Raw genomic sequence first — 23,488 nt, 5'->3', positions numbered from 1 at the left:
AGCCTCATCAATTACTGCCTGCTTATGAGGCCCTTTCAGAATGTGAAGTCGAGCCTTTACTTCTGCCAGTTCCAACCGTAGCTCTCTCACTGCCTGCTGTAGATAAAAGATCCGATCCTGTTGCCCAAGGATGGGTCGTTTTGAGCCTTCTTGTTGGTAATTTCGTGCATATGGAGAGGGTGTCATGGCTGCAAGTGTAGAGTATAGAGTCCTGATGGAGGTTGAGGGAGTTGAGGGGGACTTGGAGGAGAGGGTAGGCCTAGTTGAACCTAACCCCTGGGTTGGGTTGGGGGTTTAGTCCAACTCGGGGTAAGGGTTAGTTTGTTGTTGGTTGAGGCGACTGGCTGATGGGCTGAGGCGGCGAGTTGACGCGGCTACGGGTTGTATGGCCGTCGAGAGGGAGAGGTACGGGAAGGAGGGAGAGATACGACCGATGGGAGGGAGAGGTGCGATCGACGGGCTGTACGGCCGATGGGGGAGAGAGGTGGATCGGGGGAGAGAGAGAGAGAGAGAGAGAGAGAGAGAGAGAGAGAGAGAGAGAGGTAGAAGTAGAAGTAGAAATTATTATCGTCCACGGGGGGCCGAAAACGACCCATGGGACCCGAACGGTGTACAAGAAAAGTCTCCTCCGGTTTGGAGGGGTCAAGAATTTTCAAGTTCTTGACAATACAAAAAGAGGCGGGTAACAAAAGATCCTAATGCTGCCGGCGAGGCAATGGAAAGGACTGATGTTAACTGTGTGGAGTCTCCCAGTAACTTCCGGTAGTCCTCCCTAATGTGTGCATAACTGGGACACTGCAGAGCTATATGTGCCTTTGTCTCCACTGTTTGAGAGTCACAAAATCTGCATATTCTGGCATGTCGCGGAAGATTCAACCACGCTCCCTTCTCAATTGCAAGCATGTGAGATCTAGTCCGGAATCTAGCAATATTTCTGCGATAGAGCAAGGGGATGGAAGTGCTGATGTATGCCTGAGCAGGGTGTCATATATGTGGACCAACATGTGGGGTTGATGTGATCTTGGTAATACTCCAGCTTCACCCTCTTCTTTGTTGTTAGCCATTGAGTCTGTAGAGTGCTCAGTAGGGACATCTGAAACTCTTGGATATCAATTCTTGCGGGTGGCATAGTCAGGTATGAGTCTACATTCCATCTGCTGAACCACTTCCTTATATCTGTCCCCCATCCTGTGCAAATGATCTTGCTCTTATGGTTCTTTTGAAGTTTCATGCTGGCCATCCATGCCCTGTGAGGTAATCTATCTGTTTGCATTTGTTGTACCTCCACTAAGTATTGCAGTACTCTAACCAAAGCATGGAACTCGATAGGTCTCCTGCCTGTTTCTAATAGTAGCACCGAGTATGGAGTAGTTGCCTTTACACCTAAGTGGCGGCGTAAGAAAGCCTTCTGCATTTTTTTGATCTCATTCCATGTCGATGGGGGAATGCTGCCTCCCCATACTTCCACTCCATAGAGTACTGTTTGAACCACATATGCATCAAACGAAATGTTCCGAATCTTCCAATTGCGAGTGTCGGTGTGCCTGCAGTCATTTTCAAAGTGATAGGATTTGCCCCAGCCTGTGTCTAGTCTTCTTTGGACACATTGCCACCATCTATGATCTGCTGGAATATCAATTCCTAGGTATTTAAAGGTATTGACATATTCGAGGGGCTGTCCATCGAATATAATGTCTGGGGGATGTAAAGGCTGAATGGTGCACACTGCCATCATTTTGGTTTCGTTGACATTTACCTGCAGCCCGCTCTCTAGACAAAAGGTCTTCAATATCTGTAATAGTTTGTGCATGTGGTTGGGATCATATGCAAAAAGAACTATATCATCTGCATATAGCAGTAACAATATTACCCACACTCCTATTTTGGGGCCTTGTATGTCTTCTGTTGACATAGCTTCTTTTACAAGTTCTTCTAGCCTGTCAATGCATATCCCAAATAAAGTGGGTGAGAGTGGGCAGCCTTGCTTGACTCCCATGTTGCTTTGAAATGCAGTCGATAGTCCCTGAAATTGCTTCAATCGGCATAGAACTTTTTCATATATCCGGGAGATGCCCACTCTGAGTGTCAGAGGGACCTCCAGGATGTGCATTCTATCCCATAAACCTCCTCGTGGTACTGTATCAAATGCTTTTCTGAAATCAAGAAAGCAGTAGAGTGTTTCTGTGTAATCTGCTTTCATCCATGAGGACCCTCAGTGTAACGAGGTGGTCTGCAGTTCTGTGTTCTTTGCGGAAGCCTGCTTGCCCAATAGCCCTTTTCTTGGCTTCTTCTGCCCAGCTGCTGATTTTTGCTTCAAGTATTGTACTAAAAAGTTTGGCTGGGGTGGAGCTGACCATTATAGTTCGATAATTGGTAACTGAATTTCTGTCGCCTCCCTTGAAAAGGGGCTGAACCCAATTTTCCTGCCAATCAAGCGGGAAACCATGTTGTAAAGCGTGTGTTAACACCTGTGATAGCCACTCTCTTGCTTTGTCTCCTGTCCATTTTAGAAATTCAGCGCACAAAGACATGTGGTCAGATGCTTTTCCATTGGCCATCTTTTTCAGCCCTGTTTCTATGTCTTCAAATGCAAAAGGATTGGGAGAAGCAAGTGGTATCTCTTCAGTCCCCATTTCTGTCGCATTGACATGATTGTAGAGTTTAATGACATATTCCATCATATCTTCATCTGATATATTCCCCATGATCTTTTTCTTCGGACTTTTGACATGCCTCCAACCTTTCTTGGGATTTTTGATGAATGTAAGTAAATCAGATTTTTCCTTTTCTAGAATGTAATGCCTCTTCTTTTTCCATGTGAGAGCATTATATTGTTTCTCCTTCTGTCTGTACAAGTCTGTGTTTGGAATGTGTTTCAATGCTTTGCGCATTTTCTTGCACTCTTCATCGTACCATTTCTTACATGGTAGACCTTTGACCAATTTCTGTCTTGCTTGGGGGGCTACTCCAAACACCTTTGTGGCGGTGTCCAAGATAGCCTCTTTGAGGGCTCCCCATGTGGGTGTAACTGCCATTGCATTCAGCTTTGCATCCAGTGTGATGGCATATTCTTTCTATTTCTCTTGATCCACCCGGAAGCCTCCTGGATGTGCTGTAATTTTCTGTGTGTGGATTTCAGCCTGCACACTAAGGGAGAGATGGTCTGACTCTGGCTGTTTTGCTCCTATTTTGAGGCTCTGAATGTTAGGTAATGCATCTACATGTGCCAAAGCATAATCTAATACACTGTGCCCTCCACTAGCCGAAAAACATGTAGTCCCGTTGGTCACGGGAAATAGTTGCATTCCATTTAGTATTGGCATATGTAGACCATTCATCATGCTTCTGAGTGCTCTGCCTTGTGCATTAATGGTGTTATTGTCTGAGATCCTGTACCATCTGTCATCCACTCCGATTGCATCCTCTTTATCCATTTCATCATGCATGATTGGCTGAAGTTGCATTTGTCCAGTTCTTGCATTGAGATCACCGAGTATTATGACTTTACCTACTTCCTTCAACTCAGCAATGTCTAGGCATAAGGCTGCAAATGCATCACTGGTGTCTATTCCATTCCTGCCATAAAAGGGAGAGTCATGATGTGGTATATAGCAACCTGCAATGAAGAGAGGGCATGCGCCTTCGACTTTCAGCCATATAAACCTCTTGTATTTGTCGGCTCTGTAGAAACTGATCTTTTCTGCCAAATGTTCCTGATACATGCATGCTACACCACCTTGACCTCTTTTCCCTATTTGTTTCTCATACACGGTATGCACCACGTATCCTGGTACGTCTGGAATCTTGCAAATTTCGCTCTCCCATGTTTCTCCAAGGAAAATGATGTCTGCATCTTGTATGAAAGCATTGATACTAATTCCCTTGTTCCAGGGGAATCCTCTACAATTCCAAAACATTACTTGTAAGGACTTGTGAGTCCCATGGGTCTCGCATCCCTATTTGATAGTCTCCTCCATTGGAGGGATTTTCCCCTATCGCTTGAGCCTCTCATTGTATTGCTTCCTTCTTATTTCTTGCTGTTTTGGGGTGCGGTCCTCATTGACATAGAAAGGGGAGCCCTTGAGGTATACTCTACTGCTGTCCAAAATGATGTCACGTTTTGTTGTGTCCATCACTGTGCATACAATGGCTCTTTTACCAGTCGTACCTTCTTCTATTCTACCCACACGATGTGCTCCATACACTGCCACATCTGGCATCGCGAAGTGCTCTGCAAAGAACTCTGTCACCTCTTTTGCTAGGCTGAGGGGACTCTCCTTTTCCACCTCTGGAATTCCTCGTATGACAAGGTTACGGGATCGTCTTTCTTTTTCTTTTTGTTCCTATAGGTCTTCCTGTGTAGCAGTGTTGTTACGGGTTGGAGGAATTTGGGCTTGTTGAGCTTGTTTATGCTCGTTTGCATTTCCACCGGGTGTGAGCTTTGAGGCAACTTCTACCCACTTTTTGGGTTCCTCTAGAGTGAATCTTTCCTTGTTCCCCTGTTCTTGGGCTTGTTTAAGTTCATGTACCTCTTTGCAGCGTGTTTCCACTTTGGTTTCTAGCACTGTCACTCTGTTTTGCAATTGCATCACGGTCTTGTGGAGTTGGAGATTTTCTGCTTGGAGTTCCACCAACATGTTAATGAGCATGTCAATTTTCTTGCTGTTTTTGGTGCAGTAAACCTTTGAGAACGGAGTGGCAAGATCTAGTTTCTTGCTCAGTTTGAAAGGGGTCTGAAAAGTCCCCATCTCTGCCTTGAGGCCTGTCAGATTGCTCCTCTTCCTCCAGGACCTTGCTGGACGAGATGGAAGGGAGACGGCTTGTTCTTGGTGTACTGAGCATTACCCGTGACCCCTTTCGAGAGAGCAATGGCCAGTTGGCCCGGCCTGTTCTTGGTGACGTGACCCAGGCCAGTCGGGTCGGGTGTGCGTTAGGCTTGTAGCAAAGGGCGGAGGCGGGGGACAGGGTTGGCAACGAGGCGGCAAAGGCGTAACGACGTGATTAATAGTTCATGGGTGGCGATTGTGCGACAGAGGCGTGGGGGCTGCTGGTCGGCAAGAACTGTACGTGATGACGGGCTTCTGGTCAGCGAGGTGCAAGTGGTAGCTGGTCCGTGAGGTGCCTTTGTCGGCTAAGCGCAGAATGGAGTAACGTGTCGAGGGAGGCAGGTCGGCAAGGTACCGCGGGCTGCTGGTCGGCGAGGTGCGAGGGTGTCGAGGGAGTCGAGGAAGGCAAGTTGGCGAGGTACTGCGGGCTGCTGGTCGGCGAGGTGCGAGGGTGTCGAGGGAGGCAGGTCGGCGAGGTACCGTACAGCCTCAAGAGAGAGAGAGAGAGAGAGAGAGAGAGAGAGGCAGAAGAGGGAGAGAGAGAGAAGTAGTAGCAGGGGGAGGGGATTCGGGCACAGCAAGGCAGAAGAGAGAGAGAGAGAGAGAGAGAGAGAGAGAGAGAGAGAGAGAGAGAGAGAGAGAGAGAGATGTATTAATGCTGAGTACTAATCTATGCTAACAAAATCATAATCATGAATAGAAATGGTCATAGTCAACTGCAACTGCATAGTGGACCATATCAATCTATCCAGTATCAGGAACAGACTGAAAAACAAGTCGGTCTCGGAGTTGGGACACAGAAACAGAATTAGAAAGGGAAGCTTGGTACAGTGATGGCTCTTTGGTGGGCTGCGAAGGTGTCTCGTATCTGTGTCTGTCGAGTTGTCTTGTGTTGCGGTGGGGGACGCGGTCTCCTCGATCTCTAAACTCTCTAAGCTATGTCCAGAGTGGCTGAAACAACTCATTCTTTCTACTGCTAACGGAATTACGATTCACGGGCATAGGCACCTCAAGTTTCCTCCCAGCCAACCTCGGTGGTAGCAGGCTCTCAGCAAAATCAGATTTTACGTGAAGCTCCTGCCTACTAAATTCCACCAAGCCCCAAAACTCCCTAGATGGATCTAGTATGCCACATGTCTGCAATTTAGGGTCCTTCCTTAATGCATCATTTACCCCTCTCTTGGGATATCTATTAAACCATTTGCCCCTAGGCACAATTCATGCATTTAGGTCCCTTAGCCTTAGATCCACCTAGTCTAGTGCCATGACACCCTCACCAAGGACCTGGACCTTTATTCCTTTTTGATCATTTACATGAAGCCCAAACAAATATAATACAAACATTGATTCCAAAAAGGAGAGTGTCGACTGACCCTTCCGAGGTCATGTGTCCTCGACTTGAGCGTAACATTCCTTCCCTCTTTAGGCATCAGCGTCCTCGATGATACAGTCTGGGAATACTCTCCGTAGCTGGTATACGGATTCCCAGGTAGCTTTTGATAGAGGTAGACGATGCCATGCAACCAACACCGTGGGTATCTTCCGATTGCGTACTTGCATTGTTCCTCGGTCCAGGATTCCTGTTGGTTTGCGTCTTGCATTATCCTCTATCTCCTGAAACAAAACAAAACCCTTGATTAGTGAGTACCTGTATGCAAAAATTTCTTTAAACGAGAAACATGAAACACTGGGTGCACCTTACAATCGTGTGGCAATTCTAATTTATAGGCTACCTTGCCTATTCTTTTTAGAATTAACCATGGCCCACAATATCGAGGTGATAATCTAGCACACTCTCCTGCAGTCAAAGACTTAGAGTGCGAAGGAACTCTGAGAACAACTTTTTCTCATTCCTTAAATTCTCTAGCGGATCGGTTTTTATCCGCATACGCCTTAGCTCGACCAATAGCTTGGCGGATGTTAGCTCTCGCATGTGCTAGCATCTCCCGCATCTGAATCACAAAGTTCGCGGCACTAGGCACTTTCTGAGATATTCCAACTATAGTTGGATTCGTTGGTCTATAACCATAGTTCAGCTCAAACGGACTGAACCTTGTAGAGGAATGTTTTCTATCATTATAGGCAAAGTCTAACAATGGCAACCACTTGTCCCATGTATGTTTTGCCGAAAAAACAGAGCTGATTATATTACTTCGAAAAAACAGGAATACATGGGGTCAGTTTTGCAGCTGACGGGGCTGCGTTCACAAATCGGATGCAGCCCTAAGAGGAAACAAAAGCTCTCTCTCAAGGAGGGATCAGGCGGGTGTGAATAAACAGCCAGAGAGGCGGTGAGTAGTGCCACTGAAGGCCCTGAGATGTATGCTCGAAGAAGAGGCCCTGCGTATCCCAATCACGGAGGAAACGTCTCCGCTTCTCCCGGCCAGCCCGGGAATCCCCCTGGATCTGGTCCCACTGGCCTCTGAGCGTGTGAATAATCTCGCTCTAGATGTCGGCCATGACCTGGGCAGTCGAAAGAGAGGTACCTCCGAGGATCTGCGCGCAGCGCGAGGTCCAAATGTGCCATCCGACGATGCTGCTAATAATCTCCCAGACTGGCTGCCTCACCTGAGAACCTGTGTCGACCTCTGCCAAGTGCTGCGGGATGCCCTCAAGCGGCCCCCAAGTCCCCTGTGTGATGAGGAATATAGGGTCCTGCGGGTCTGCCTCGAACAACTGGTGATAGCCAGGTGTGGTGCTGCACCAGTAGAACGCGCCCCAAGTGATCAAACCTAACTCCGGTGCTGCACGAGAAAGGATCCCGAAGGCCAACCTCCACACATCCTGGGCGCGAGTCCAGCCTCATAGGCAGTGCTTTGGTGACTCCTCGTCCTCATGACAAATCTGACAGAGTCCTTCCTGACCAATCTGCCGCAACCAGCTCCCCACTGAAAGTCCCTTGTGGGCAAGTAGCCAAAGGAAGTAGGAAATCTTCCGCGGCCGCCAGCTCTCCCACAAGACCTTCCAGAAGGCCTGCAGAAATAGCCTGGAAATACCCTGAGCATACCAACTAGGCCGCTGGGTGGGCGGTCTGCTCTGCATCCTCCCGAGAACGCTCCTGCCTAGTTTCGTGCTGTAGGCGAAGAAAGGGGTCGGCCCCTGATCTGCCACAACCTCTGGCCATCTCCACTCTCCTGGGTCCCAGTCAAGCTCTGAAAGGGCCGGCCCCTCCCAAAGCCAGAGACGCCACACCTGCAGCTGATTCTGCTCAACTCTAGGATCGATTTGCCAAACCTTCCCCACGAGGCCTACGACACGAACCCTTTGCCACGAGAGAAGGGGATCGATGAGCGCATCCTCTCTCCTGAGTCGGCCGTCCCCCAAAACGGCGAAGGAGACAGAGGTGTCGTTGAGCCGGCCCGCAACAACTAGTGGGATGCCACGAGGGGTGAACTGTCCAAGCCAACGGGCATCACCAGGCATGAGGGTCTGAATCTCTGGTGGAACCAACCATCCGGCAGGAATCGCTCTATCTATCTCTGTACGCCCCGCCTGAGCTCCACGGACACCCCGGCTACGGCTGCTAGAGCAGCAGTCTCCAAGTGTCTGTAAGTGTCCCTCCAAACTCGAAGGGACCGGGCAGGCCCCCGCATCCAGCCGTCCCACGAGATATGCGACCTCTCCCCCAGCTGAAGGCCCGAGGCATCTCTGACCTGACCGTTCCAGATGAGCGGCTGGCGGTCGATCTCCTCCTGACTGCTAGGAGGCGAATGGATGAGATTGAGACGAAGTCGCCTCCAAACCGTGAGCAGGCTGCGAATGAGCGGGGAACGGAGGCGGGTAAGCGGTGTAGAGGTGAAGATCCACCTGAGGGACGGTAGCCACTCCCCTCCTCGGCGTGGGGTGCAAGAACTGATCCCCTGCTGAAGTAACATCTTCCACGTTTGCCCCCCCGGGGTCAAACCGCGGATAACTAACTTGCCCAGCAGGGCCTGACTCTGGAGCTCTGGATCAATGACCCCCAAGCCATCCTCAGCCTGCGGAAGAATGACTGTTTGCCAGGCTACCCTGGCTCTAGTATCTCTGAGACCATCCCCTCCGGACCACAGGAAATTCCGAACCATCCTCCTGAGCTGTGCCATGCAAGATCTCGAGAAGCACCAACAAGAGGCCACATACCAGGCCGTGGCCAGGAGAACCTGATTGACCACAAGAGCACATCCTGCAAGAGAGAGCTTAGCAGTGCTGCAAAAAGCCAGCTTCCATCGTATGGAATCTAGCACTGGGAGAAACTGCTGAGCTGGCGTGATGTCCAGGCCGACCTGGAAACCGAGATATCTAGTAGTCTGCCCCCGCGGAATCCATCTGAAGCCCAAAAACCTCCCCCACTGTGAGCAGGCCCCAGGGTCTGTGAGAAACGTTCCAGTTGATTTTCGCACCGGCTGCCGAACAGAAGACCTCTAAGGCCAGCCTCACCCTCTCCAGCTTCATCTCATCATCCTGAACATAAAGCGCCGTGTCATCTGCATACTCCGAGTCCAGGAGCTCAGTGTCCTCCCTGATGGGAAGGCGAACACCCCGAATCCCTGTCGACCTCGCACGAAGAAAGTGCGTCAGCGCCTCGGCGAAGAAGAGAAACATGTACGGAGCAAGTGGGCAACCCTGACGCACTGATCTCTCCAATCGAAATCGCTCTCCCATCCTGCCGCCGATGATGACCCTGCTGGAAGCTGTCCTGTATAACGCTGAGATACCCTGAATCCATCCCAGTGGGAATCCAAGTCTCTCCAAAGTACCCTCCAAGAAGGACCAGTCCACTCGATCGTAAGCCTTCTCAAAGTCGAGAAGTAGGATGGCTAAGTGAAACCCGCTGTGCTGAGTCCACTCCGTCGCCTCTGAGAAGGTGAAGACATTATCCAGGATACTGCGATCCTGGACAAAGCCTGTCTGAGTGTCATGAATGAGGTCAAGAAGTAGTGGCCGAACTCTGGCGCTGATCATTTTGGCAAGGATTTTATAGGCAGTGGTGAGGAGAGTGATCGGGCGCCACTGACGGATCTCCTGCCGTCTCCCCCCTTCGGGATGAGGCAGATCAATCTCGAAGAGAGGCTCTCTGGCATATGTCCGCTGCTGAAAATCTTCTGGAGGGCTGCAAGGAGGGGCTGATGGATCTGATCCCAGAATGAAGTGAAGAAGGCTCTAGAGAGCCCATCCTCACCAGGGCATTTCTGCCCATCGATGGCCATCAACAAGGCCTCCTGCATCTCGACAGTGGTAAACGGTGCCATCAGCGTCGTCTGCATGCTGGGCTGAACAAGGGCCGGAATGTGCCTCCACACCTCCTCGCGGGAACGTCTGGTGCGGGGGGGAAGCTGCTCCTGTTGGAAAAGAGTCCTGTAGAAGTCGGTAGCCAACCCCATGACTTCCTCCTGGTCGGTAATGATGTGGCCATCCGCTGTCCTAAGACTCCGGATCTGGTCACCTGCCGCCCTGTGGCCATGCGTCCTGAAGAACTCTCTGCTCATCCGGTCGCCCTTCCTAGCCCAGTAGGAGAGGGAGGCGTGATAAGAAAACTCCGAGCGACGTTGGAGAGTCTCCTCAAGAAGGGCTCTGGCTCGGAGGGCCTGGATCCGAAGCTCCTCCGAACCCGGAGCTGCCTGTTGGAGCCGCTGAATGGAGGCGAGGTCCCTACGAAGAGCTCTCTCTCTGCCCCACCACTCCTGATGAACCTGAAGGGCTGCTAGCTGGCAAATCTGGCTGGACTCCTGCAGAGCCTGCGCCACCGACTCTACCAGATCCACACACTCGCCCCAATCTCTGTCCCAAAGGCTACCGATACTACTGCGCACCTCCTCCCTAGAGAAGATGGAATCAGGAATCCTGCACGAACGGGGAGAAGGGACTGAGCTGCCGAGTCTAGTGTTGAGCACCGGCACGTGGTCGGAGAGTGTCGTCCCTGGCACTACACCCACCTGACCACCTCTGCTGATGGCCCAATCACTGACATAAAATCTGTCCAATCTCTCCAGGAGTCTGCCCCCTTCCTTGCGGAAACCCCACGAGAAGTCCAAGCTCCCGTGCCATCGGCGGAAGGACGGGTCTCTCCAGCTGTCCCTCCCTCCTGTCGCAAAGAGAAAGGAGTCCCAAGCGGACTGCTCTGCCTGAGCTATGCCTGTAAACTCTGGTCCTCTGCCCTGCTGGTCCTCCAAGGTCTCCAGATTGTTGAAGTCACCTCCAACAATCCACGAATCCATGTCTGGGAGAAGCTCTGTAAGTGTCCTCCAGAAGGTGGCTCTGCGTCGGATTTATGCACCCAATGGAGGTCAGATCAATCAATGGCGATACTATTTCGGAATATCATTTGATATGCCTTTGATAAAATTGGACAAATCCCAAGAATGATCGCAAAAAGCGGTCAGACTCTGAGGGATTGGCCAAGTTAGTATCGCAGCCACTTTCTTTGGATCCATTTCTACCCCCTCAGGAGTAATTATGAATCCTAAATATTCAAGTCTTACCATACACAATATAGTCTTCTTTGTTGGAACACTGAAAGGAAAGAGTAGAGTGGACACAAAATCAGAATACTTGCTTATAGAATGAAGAAGAAAGAGGTCCTTAAGTAGGCACCTCATACAAGGTCACTGACATCACTGATGACCTCAAAGCTCCACAATCATCTCCTCAATCTGCTCCTAGATTCACTCAATCATCCTATGTGGCTTTTCCACCACCTAACTGTGCTTGTGGGCACCTAACTGTGCCTCTAGCACTCACACATAGAAACATAAGGTGTGCCTGAGGCATACACCTTGAGATATCCCAACAAACCCCCCCTCAAGGAAATGCCTCAGGCTATGTCAAGGATACATCTAGTCTCATAGTTTCTCATGCCATCTCATGGTGGTCAAGGATAAATCTATGGCTAGGTTCTCATGCTAGCAAGGGTTCCCTTGGGTGTAAGGTAAACAGAAAGGGATACAAACAGACCTTCCAATGGTTATCTCCCCTGCATGTACATGCACACAATGTCTGCAGGAGGTACCATGGAACAAAACATACACATGGCCTACATCATAAGGTGACCAGAGGTGTTTACAAAACACACAAAACACAATAGTTTATTTCATTCATTTTGGAGGACTATCCAGGCTGAGTACCTTGACATAAAAAGAGAGATCTGGAGCATACATAGAGATGAGTTTAAAATGCATAATCTTCAAAGGATGCCTCATCTTGTGGAGGCTCAACTGTAAGTAGATTTGCATTTTCTGTCTTTGCTTTGGCTCTGCAAAACTTCTCACTATGGTTGTTTTTGCCACAGTGCTTGCATGGATTAACTTTGAAGCAGTCCTTTGAAAGGTGATTTGTCTTTCCACAGTGATTGCAAGGAGTATACTTGCCCTTCTGGAATTTCATAACATAAGCAGTGTCATTGCCCTTCCTTAGCTCCATATGCCTTTCTTCTTCTTAGAGAGCTGAGATAATGCCTTCAAGGTTAGGATTGGGAAGATTCTTCAAAGTGCTAACAATGTGATCAAAACTTTCAGGCATACTCTTAAGTAACACTGCCATAGCATCATCAGGGGTGATAGGAGAGTTGATAGAAGCTAATTGAGTCATAAGACTCCGCATATAGTTGACATGAGCAGCTAAAGTAGTATCACTTGCCATCTTTAATTCAAAGAAAGAGATTTTAAGTGATAGTTTAGATATGTGAGAGCTTGCACCAAAAATCATGTCTAGCTTCTGCCAAGCTTCCGAAGGAGACTCCAAGTCAGAGATATGATGTATGTAATCATCACCCAAAGCTAAAGCAATTATACCATATGCTTTTTCTTCTCTTGCTGGATCCCTTGCCGGTCGTGTCGGAGTTGAAGATTGTCTAGCATTGGAGGCCGTAGAAGAAGCGGTAGGAGTAGGTTTGACAAGTCCCCATAAGTTCTCCCGCATCAATGCAAATTTCACCTTCATTTGCCATGTATGGAAGCCCTTTCCATTGAACTTCTCAAGATTATATAAGGTAGCCATGAGAGGGTCTAACCCAGATATTGGGCAGTGTCTATCTCTCTTACAAGGCAAAAATAACTGAAGTACTTCCAAAGTATGAGCACTTGATGTAGCAAATAGTAGTGACTAGATTTCAAACAATGATGCTTCTTTTTACATGCTTCATAGAAGTGGATGAAATAAACAATTTCCAATCAAAACCAGGTCTAGCAAGTCAAAACAAAACTGAAGCAACACTTGTAGTGAAGTTATTGAAAACTTCAAAAGACCAGAAATGCTAGAGTAGCATTTTATGTAGCATCATTTTCAAAAGCATGTCAAAACTGTCAAAACTAGAGAGCTGAACTTGGAGGGCTCATAGCACACTCTTCAAAGCAAAAGAAAGGGGGCTTTCTGAGGCAAAAGAAAGCTGGTATACCACAGTAGATCCTCTGGGAAGGAGAGGCGAAAAAACGCGTCAGGTCGCCTTCACCTTCTTGAACAAAGTCGACTGGTTTTTCTCTGTTTTCTCCTTCAATATGCAGCCATTGCTGCTCAGATTTCAGCACAAGGTAGCTCTAGGTATGGAGAAGCTTGCCCTGAAAGGAATTAGATAAAGACGGAGGAGGCGCAGAGAAAACGCAGGAAGAAGATTCGACGAACTTCGTGCAATGGCGACCAGCAGAGCGTGTAGTTCTTCAATTGCTTGCAGCCCGAAATTCGCCCCAACAAGAGGGATCTCCAGCAGGAAGGGCGTGGGAAATGGGTGAGAATCTGAGGAGAACAAGCTCAAGCAAATTTTTGGAAGAAGAGGGAGAGATGGTGAAGAAGAAGAAGAGGAAGAAGATGATGATGTGGCAGAAATGGGCTTAAGGGGGATCAAATGGCTCTGATACCATGTTGGAACACTGAAAGGAAAGAGTAGAGTGGACACAAAATCAGAATACTTGCTTATAGAATGAAGAAGAAAGAGGTCCTTAAGTAGGCACCTCATACAAGGTCACTGACATCACTGATGACCTCAAAGCTCCACAATCATCTCCTCAATCTGCTCCTAGATTCACTCAATCATCCTATGTGGCTTTTCCACCACCTAACTGTGCTTGTGGGCACCTAACTGTGCCTCTAGCACTCACACATAGAAACATAAGGTGTGCCTGAGGCATACACCTTGAGATATCCCAACATTCTTTTTATTTACATAAAGACTGGCTTTCCTCAAAGTACTGAACACTATTCTTAAGTGTTCATGATGCTCAGTAATACTTTTACTGAATACCAGAATATCGCCAATAAAGTGTACTACAAACTTTCCGATATACAGACGTAGTAAATCATTCATAAGCATGACGAATGTAGCTGGAGCATTGGTAAGTCCAAAGGGCATTACCAAAAACTCATAATGTCCAAATCTGCTCCTAAAAGCGGTTTTATGCACATCCTTGGCTCTAATACGGATTTGATGGTAGCCACATTTAAGATCTATCTTACTGAAAATTACGGCCCCATGTAATGCATCTAGCAAATCATCGATCCGAGCCATCGGATACCTGTGCTTAATAGTGATATTATTCAATGCTCTGTAATCTATACAGAGACGAAAAGTATCATCTTTCTTCTTCTTTAATATCACAGGCGAAGCAAAAGGTGAGAAACTTGGTTGAATCAGCCCCAACTTGAGGTATTCTTCCAGTTCTTCGCAGCTCCGCTTCTTCGGTAAAACTCAACCTATAGGGAGGTCTATTTACAGGTTCTGCCCCCGGAATTAGTTCAATCTTATGCTGAACATTTCGCTCTGGAGGTAACCCATTTCTAAAACGATCAGAGAACTCCTCTGCTATTTGATCAGCCAGCTTGGCCATCTCTCCATTTTGAGCAACATCAGTGCTAGCCGAAGAATCATCAATCAGCTCTAACGATGCTGTACAAAGAAACAAAAACTCTTCTTGAGCTTTTCGAATTTCCCTCACGGAAACCAACGGTCCTTGAGGTATATCCCTTTCACCTCGTAAGACATACATCACATCATTCATCTTGAATTGGTAAATGTGCTTTTTCCAATCTATGGCTGGATTCTTCCTAGAATGCCAAGCCTTACCCAGGGCTATGTCTGCATGAGCAAGCTTAGTCATTTCAAAATCAAGCTTCTCAGCATAGTAGGAATTGACACAATCCTTATCTTGCATCTGAACATGAATAGAGTCCTGTGGCATTTTTTGCGCACGTAAGGGGCATTGTGAAGCCATATGCCCAAATTTCTTACATTCAAAACAAGCGCCCGCAAACCAACCCCATTTCAGCTTGTAGAAAGCACTACCCATAGCAACATTATTTATTGTAACAAAGTAGGACTCATGAGTGGGATTATCAGTATCCCATAAGATGCAAAATCTGTTGGAATTCCCATTTGGCTTCCTGGTCTTCTAGCTTCATACATCTCGGACTTGGGAGGAGGATCAAGAGCTCCCCCACCAAGACCTAGTTTTACCGCGACCACTTCTTGAGAGTATCAGAGGAGGGATTCATCATCAAACCCCAGTATCTCGAGCACTGAGGAGTCTCCCATGCACTGAAGATTGCCATTGGTCAGATGCGGGTTTCGTCCCATCAGCTGAGGATCGAGGCAAGGAGAGCAACAGGTATACCCAGAGAGCAACGGGTCTGCACACTATGTACGCTGGGGGCGGTTAAGACTGAGGAGCATTTTCTTTGTGTCTGCCTAGCCTAGTACGAAATCAGGGGGCACTACCACTGTCTCTACCTAGAGGGGAGTGGCTTCGGCCCTTTATCACGACTGATCCATTTCCATGACCAGATCTATATCGGGCTTTATTTGATGAAGATGCATTGGCACAAGGAGACACTACTGCCACAGATCAGAGAGCAACAGGGGATGGCCAGACCACCACAGAACATAGAGGATGACCGGGCACAACGACGCGTCACATACTTCTATACATTTGAGTCAGCCCCAGGACACAGTGGAGTGGAGGAGGAGGAGCTAGCCAACATGAGAGCAGCCTCGATGAGCAGCCAACACGGTACCACCGAGAGAGGGACGCAGAGACCACATGCGTGACGATGGGTCACTGTTACGCTCAAGTCGAGGTAACATGACCTTGGAAGGGTCAGTCGACACTCTCCCTTTTGGAATCAATGTTTGTACAAAGGTGCTCGATAGGTATATGTTGCTCAGGATAAAGGCAAAGCACCGGCCATTTCAAATGGAAATGCTACTACTTCACTCCCCTCTACTTCTCAATTAAAAGGAAAAGAGGAGACTTTGCAGGAAGTTTGGGAGACTCCACGAAAAATTGTTGCAGCCAGGAGACCTCTACTTCCTCGCACTTGGAATGGGGCTTCTTCTAATGGTCACAACCCTGAACAAAATTCGGGTGTAGGCATTACTTGGGCTGCTGGCACAGCCAATCGTACTCTTTTAGGACATTGCTACTTTGTTGTCCTCTCCGAAGGCAATGGTGTTACCTCAGGATAGGGGCCCTAACCCTGAGGTGGATATGCAGACTTGACTTGCATTTTGGGCTCAGCTGTACATATATTGTAAATATGTTGTCACATATTAAATGCTTGACTCTCAATGTACAGGGTTTTGTGTGATACTAGGAAATGGAAATAGTTTGGGTGTATCTCAATAAATTACAGCCTGACATTGTAGCTCTTCAAGAGCAAAATCAGCACATGTATGTAGGACAGTATGGACACTTTCATGGTTATGATATTTTCTATGCTGGACATCATTCTTTTTTAAGAGTTGTCTTTCTAGTGAGACATGAATTGCAGCCTGCAGTGGCTTTTATCTATGGAAGATGGATTGTTGTGCAATGCTTAATTGAGGGAGAGATTTTTGAGTTTGCTTCAGTTTACGCTCCACAATTATCTCACCCTAGAGGCAAAATTTGGGAGGACATGCAGAGCTATCCCTGGCATTATCATGCTTTCATGTGTGGAGATTTTAATAATGCTCCTCAACCTAGAGATAATACATCTGGATGCACTCATATGTTGGCATTTGAAAGAGATCATTGGTCTCAGCTCTTGCTTCGGCTCCGTTTGATTGACTTATGGAAAGAATCTCTACCTTTTATGCTAGGTTTCACATTTCAACACAATGCAGTTTCCTCGTATCAAGCACGCCTAGATCGTTGGTACAGGGTTAATCCACAGCATTATGACAATCTTACTTTCAAAATGTGGGTGGATTATACCTTTGTGCATTCGGATCATGCTCATGTCTGGCTGAGAATATCTTTGCATGATATACCAGATGATCGATTATTTCATAGAAGGCTGCTCATTGTAAACAATAGTTACTTGCAGCATAATGCCTACAAAGACATGGTTTATGATGCATGTCAGCTTCGTTCCCGTCAAAGTCTTATTGATATAGATTACGCTTGGGATGCTTTCGTCGCTCACATGCAATCTATCATCAGGACTTATGGTAAGAATTACATGAAGACTCTGCGGGAAAATGTAGCTCAAGCAAAACAGACTTGCCAATCTTTAATTGAGCTCAGCCATTTCCGGCCTCTCTCCATGGATGAAAGCACTTCTTTATGTTAGGCTCGACATTGTCTCCAAAGCAATGATCACAAGAAAATCTCTAAGGGGAGACAAGATCAAGACAAAAAGCCTTCCTGGACAAAGGATGCTCATCCAAAGAATTTTTTAAAAGTTTGCATTGCAAGAGGCAATCTTCAAATATTTGTCGTGCTCTTATGCCTACTTCTTCAAGAGCACAACTTGCTACACCATGTGTTGCTCATTTTTCGCGGCAGTTTGGGATGGTGGATCTCCCTTCACAAGATGCTCTTCAAGCCAGGAATGCTCTCCTTCAGTATTTTTTTTCCATTGTTTCTCCTATGCAGGCTATCGAGCTGGAAATGCCTTTTATTGAAACAGAGTTGACTGATGCTTTAAAATCCTATGGCAAATGGAAATCTCCAGGATAGGATGGTCTCACAGTTGAGTTCTTTCTTGCACTAAGCTGCCTCTTTTATGCATGATCAATTCTACTTGGGAAAATCAGCATCTACCAGATTCATGGAAAAAAGGGATTGTCAAGCTCATCCCAAAAAAGCATATATGTGAATCCCTGGCTGATTGGAGGCCAATTACCCTTATGCCTCTTGTTTACAAGATCATCACCAAGATGGTAGTTGATCGCATTAAAGGGTATCCACATGATGGCCTTCATCCTGCTCAATATGGTTTTGTTCCTCGACGGCATATTACAGATAATAATTCTAATCCATATGTTGGTATAGAATATGCCAAATATACAGAGTAGGATGTTTCACTATTGCAGGTTGACATTGCTAAAGCTTTTGACCCAATCCAATGAGATTTGATTTCACAGACTATGCATGTATTGGGTTTTGGTCAAAAATTGCAGAATATTATTTATTGGCTTTACAGTGACAATAAGACTGCTTGCATACTCTCAGGAGATATTTCTAAAGCATGGACTCTCCGGTGCTCAGTTCGTCAAGGCTGTCCACTTAGTGCATTGCTTTATGCTATTGCTACACATCCCATGCTTCAATATATGGATCATCCGGTAGCAACATATATGCTTCATGGTTTGGACATTCCTAGCAGTGGTACGCTGATTGCTGAGGCATATGCTGATGATTCCTTTTTTACTGCAAGGAATACTCAGCAGGATTTATCCTCTCTCATGCAAGCACTCTCTCTTTTTGGTTTTCCGTCATGTTAATATTCAGAAATCCAAATTGTTCGCATTCCAAGGAATGGCATTCTCTTTTATGGCCTGGTGAATTGTCCAACCAAATCAGTTGGTTCGTCATTTGGGTTATCCTCTTGGCTGGATGATTAATCATCTCGACAACAATCTGATTGGTTTTTGGCAAAACTGAAGAAGAAACTTGAATACTGGAAACTTGCCACATGGCCTTTGCATGTCAGGCTACGGATTGTTCAATCCATTCTTATGGCATATATTTAGTTTTATTTGCCCTTGATCATGTTCAACAAAGGGCATCTTACAGCCTTCATGTCTTTCGTTATGGAAGCCTTTTGGCGCTCTAAACATGGCAAAAAAAGCTTGCGGTTACTTTCGGTACAGCATCTATGTTCTCCCAAGATGCATGGAGGACTTAATATTCTGAATCTTCATGTACATATTCTTGCTCATAAAGGCAAAATGATGCTGCAATTTATGCAGGGTTCTCAGCCATGGGCTGCCATGATGCATCATTTGCTCTCTCAACTTACTACCCCTGCCTTTGGTTATTGGCAGCCCACTCCCTGGGACTTTATCTTAGGTTCTATTGAGGGAAAAATCAAAGGCTGCCCACTGATCTCCAACATGTGGATGGACTGGAAACTAATTCTATCTCACTTGGAATGGAATGGCAAGAATTCTTTACAGGGCCATTCTTTACGTTCTGAAAGCATACATTAGTCAAAAGCATTTCCCCCTTGGTTGGCTTTGCAGGAAGGTCAACATATCTTGATGCCACCTAAAGAGAGAGGGCCTTGATTGTGGGTGTGCCCGCCCAGTGAGTGAGGCTAGGGTAGAGAGCATCACACGATGGATTCCTCCAGTTGTTCCAGCGGCACACCCAACTCCCTGGCGTCTCTGTTCCACCCAGGAGCTGAAGGTCAACATCTCCTGATGTCACCTAGAGAGAGAGGGTCTTGATTGTGGGTGTGCCCGCCCAGTGAGTGAGGCCGCCCCCTGTCAGCGTAGGTGTGGTTTCCAGTGCCTCAAGTGGTGCCACGTAAGCCATGGAGGTTCCTAGGTGGGGTGCAGGGTTGTGTGAGCAAGTGTGTCTCACCTTGCTACCCTTAGGCGCCTCTTGTGGGCCGCTTTTTGTGGGCTGTAGAGTAGTGGGTGGGCCAATCTGCAGGTCGGCCACCCTGCTGCCATTTGAGCTCATCTGGCTAGACCAAGGGTCGCGGGAAAAAGGAAAAGGAGACAAAGGGACAAAAAAGGCTGGTCAGGCCTGTGTCGCCAAAGAGGTCCCCACGGGCTTGAACTCCACCACTAGCTGCAACAAAAGAGCTCTCCAACCGAGCACCAATGGGGCTGGAAGTGTGGGAATCTTGCAGCCAAAGGAGGACTTCGACTTTTGAAACTGATCCAGGTTGCTCCTTTGGACACGAGCAGCTGAACGGATGCACAAAGACCTTTATTCGAAGGCCTCGAGGATGAGACAGTCTGGGCTGGTCCACGGACCTGCCGCCTCGGCTGAACGGATGCACAAAGACCTTTATTCGAAGGCCTCGAGGATGAGACAGTCTGGGCTGGTCCACGGACCTGCCTGATCCGAGGCGGGATGTGGAGAAGCCCAAAGTCAAGCCTCTTCCAGCGCTGAACACCTGCAGCGGCTTCCTTGCTAACGGGGACTACTCAGGCTGCCTTGGGGCAGCATGCTGTGCTGCCAGCACTGCAAGGTGCACCACAAGGGCGCATCAAATACGGACTGCAGGGTGGTCTGCAGCGAACTACCAATAGCAGGGGGAGAACCAGACCAGCAAAGGTGAGGCAGAGGGAAAGATGGTGGGAAGGAGAAAAGGGGCGAAGAAGATGGCGGGGTGAGCAGAAAAGGGTGAGGAGAGGCGGAAGATATGGCAGGTCGGGAGAGAGAAGAGGTGGGGAGAAGGAGAAGGAGAAGGCGGGGAGGGAAGGAGATCGTGGGGGGAAGGGGGAGCGAGGAGAGCAGTAAAAATACTTTGGACAACATCTAAAATATATGGAGGGAATCATAGCTAATATATTCTTTAAACATTTAGATAAACCATTTACATCCCTACCTTCTTGGGAAAATTTCCGATCGCCCTTCTAATTATTTTTGGAATCAAGATGACTATTGTGGGTAAGAGATCGAATGTTACAGATTCAATGAATAGTATTCCAAAAATGATTATTGAATTTAGCAATTTTGTTATTGATTTCTAGCTATAAATGATGTCAAATATGGTATACCAATTCATATCACAAAAGTTATTGATTTGTGGATCCGAGAATCATGAATGCATCTTTATGGGCTGAAATTCTATTTTAAAAAGATCGATCACTCCATTGTAGGTGGCTGCATTTCTGTGCATAACCTAATACTAGATTTAAATATCATTATGATCGCTATTATGAAGCATTGATTGATTTTATCTCATCATAGCCCTATTATCTATAGTATTTTTAAAACCATTGATAGCTAGAGCATGTGCCTTGTCATAGTGTATCCTCCAGTGAGTCTAATTTTCAGTACTCTAGTGTTACGTCAGCCATAATCCCGGAACCGTGTGGTGTGATTATGGTCAGGCGGGAAACCAAAGGGCTCGACGATGCTTGCGTATGAGGCTAGAGGGTTTGGGTCTAGGGTTACGCCTAGGCCGAGACATTAATGAAAGGTGCAAATGGGCTCTATGAGAGGGCTAGAATGGTAAGGTCCCTTATGGGACACATGGCACCAAGGCATGAGGCCACTTTGCAAGCATTGGGCTAGGGGGAGGCTTCTAGAGAGACATCTCCAAGATGAAGAAAAAGGAAAGAGTGTTCATGAGGAGGAGATAACTGGGAACCGTGGTTGGGAGGAAAGCAATGGAGAAGCCCTCTATGTTGGAAGGATTGTCACATCTAGGTCCCTTTGTTGGTTTGGTTTGAAGTTTCTACAAGATTTCATTATTTAAATGTCTTTTCCCCTTAAGTATGCATTGAAAAAATAGCTCTTTCTTAAGTATTCTTTCTAAACATGGCTTGGAAAAGTCTTTGCTTACCAGTGGAATCGCATCATTGTGATATGAGAACAAAAAGGCTTCTAAACTTACAATTTTTTATATCTTGGAGATACATCATACATGTTCAATATAACATTTCTTAATTCTATTGACGGTACAGTTATTTGTTGGGTTTCTTACTTTAGTAGATAAAATGTTTAGAAGACGGAAACCTTCATGTACGCCAAAAGGCATCATTATGGATTGTTGAGCTACTTGCAACACCAAATGGCCGTGTACAATGCTTCAAATCAGGTACTAGCAAGGAATCAATCAATATAGTTGTGCACAATTATTACTAATGGATATAATCGCCTTGACTGATTATGGTTCTCCTACTGACGTAGATCCTTTCAGAACATTTAATTTTAATGAGCCAATTAGTAAAGTGTTTTAACTATTGTGTTACTTCAAGTATTCTGATAATAGAGGGAACATGACATAAGTTATAACGTTGCATGAGGAATTTGTGCTTACATTATCATCCCATTTCTGTTTCCTTTTTGTAGGCATGCTTGAAGCTCTAACAAGAAGATTCGACGAGCAAGACATGTTCATAAAGCAGCAAATTGCTATTGCATTTAGGCATTTTGCAGGTATTTTGAATTACACCTTACCACCATTATTTGTATCCTATCCAACTTAAAAAATGTGAACACTGATGAACTGTGATCTCTGCTGCTCCTCCACGTCACTTGCTGCTCCCTAGCTTCTTCAGCCTCTTTCACCTCTGTTGTTCCCTCTTCATTGCTTCACCCGTCAACATCCCATACTGCTGTATAGCTCTCCTTCCGTAGGCCTTTTGTGCTCTCCGCTCCTGCCTGCTTATTCTTCTTCAACTTGCTGCTTCACCGATTCAGCATCCCATATTGCTATATGCCTCTTTATCTCTTTGCTCCATACAGTCGCCCTTGCCTTTGTGTACCTCCCTTTCCTACTGACTCACCCCGTATTGCTGTATAGTTCATGCTTCTGCCTTGTCCGTATGCCTCCTTTGCTCCCTTCTCCATACAATTGCCTTTGCCCTGCCCGTACTGACTCTTCTGCTTGTTAACTCACCCATATTGCTTCTCCCACCTGCCATCCTTGCACTATTTCTCCACCCACACATCATTTCTTTTCTCTTCACTTCAGATATTTACCTGCTCTTCCCTTCCCAATGATGCTTGCAAGTGATGGATGGACTTCCAAAAGTTTTCAAGTCGGCCTTCCACCTAAGATCAGCAAATGGCTATCCATTCAGCCAATCTAACAGAAAAGTCTTACTACCCTTCTCATCCATGGATCCTACCCCTCAAGAAGTCAAGCTTGGGATTGGATGTTTTCCGACTTACCTCTTGACCTCTCCAAGCATTTATTAGATTTTCAGTTCTTGGATAGAGGTTTCTTTTAGGTCATGTTTCATGAAGGTTCCCCCTCTCCTTGGTTCACTGTTTCAGCAAGGCAGCCAGGTCGGATGGAGTACTGACAGTAAATCATCCTCAACACTTTAATCAAGCATCCAATCACCAAAACTGTAGTGTAAACACAGAGAAAAGTGGAGACCTCAATTCAAACACCCTGAGCGAATTTGAGAGGGCTTTTGAAGCCAGAGTGAAGCTTGTATACCAGCCCAAGGCCACCTGCAAGGACAGGCGTAAAATGGCGGAATGTCACCCAAGAGAGCTTAAGTAAGCCTGACTGGTTTTTCGTTGATTTCTCCTCATCCACTAGAGAATTGATGCTCAAAATTCATCAACATCTCCCTCAAAGGATCACCCAACAACAGCTAGGAGGGATGGACGAAATTTGTCTCCAGTAGAGAGAATTTGACGTGAGGTCACCGGACAGTGTAATTCCTCTGAGCGAGGGTGCGTTCTATCAAGGGGAAGCTATAACTGAAAGGGCTCAAGAAATGGTGCACTACATAGGGAGAACAAGCTCTTACAAAAATCTTGAAGAAAGAGGCAAAATGGAGAGGAGGAGGT

The 23,488-nt window shown here is 46.8% G+C and overlaps 1 protein-coding gene across 1 annotated transcript in view; it reads left to right on the top strand.

The window, feature by feature from the left end:
* LOC147880755 (radial spoke protein 14-like) overlaps nucleotides 1–23,488 on the top strand; it is an 88,462-nt gene that overhangs the window by 10,266 nt on the left and 54,708 nt on the right. Inside the window, exons 3-4 of the mRNA XM_087371206.1 lie at nucleotides 21,671–21,776; nucleotides 22,031–22,117. Coding sequence (XP_087227332.1) covers nucleotides 21,671–21,776; nucleotides 22,031–22,117 — 193 coding nt within the window. The remainder of the gene's footprint in view (nucleotides 1–21,670; nucleotides 21,777–22,030; nucleotides 22,118–23,488) is intronic.

Source organism: Dipteris shenzhenensis, chromosome 32 (genome assembly GCF_047967505.1).
Source record: "Dipteris shenzhenensis isolate YYH24624 ecotype China chromosome 32, Dip_SZ_1.0, whole genome shotgun sequence".
NCBI lineage: Eukaryota > Viridiplantae > Streptophyta > Polypodiopsida > Gleicheniales > Dipteridaceae > Dipteris > Dipteris shenzhenensis.
Note: the sequence above shows the minus strand (reverse complement) of the source record. Positions and strands in the feature narration are given on the sequence as shown.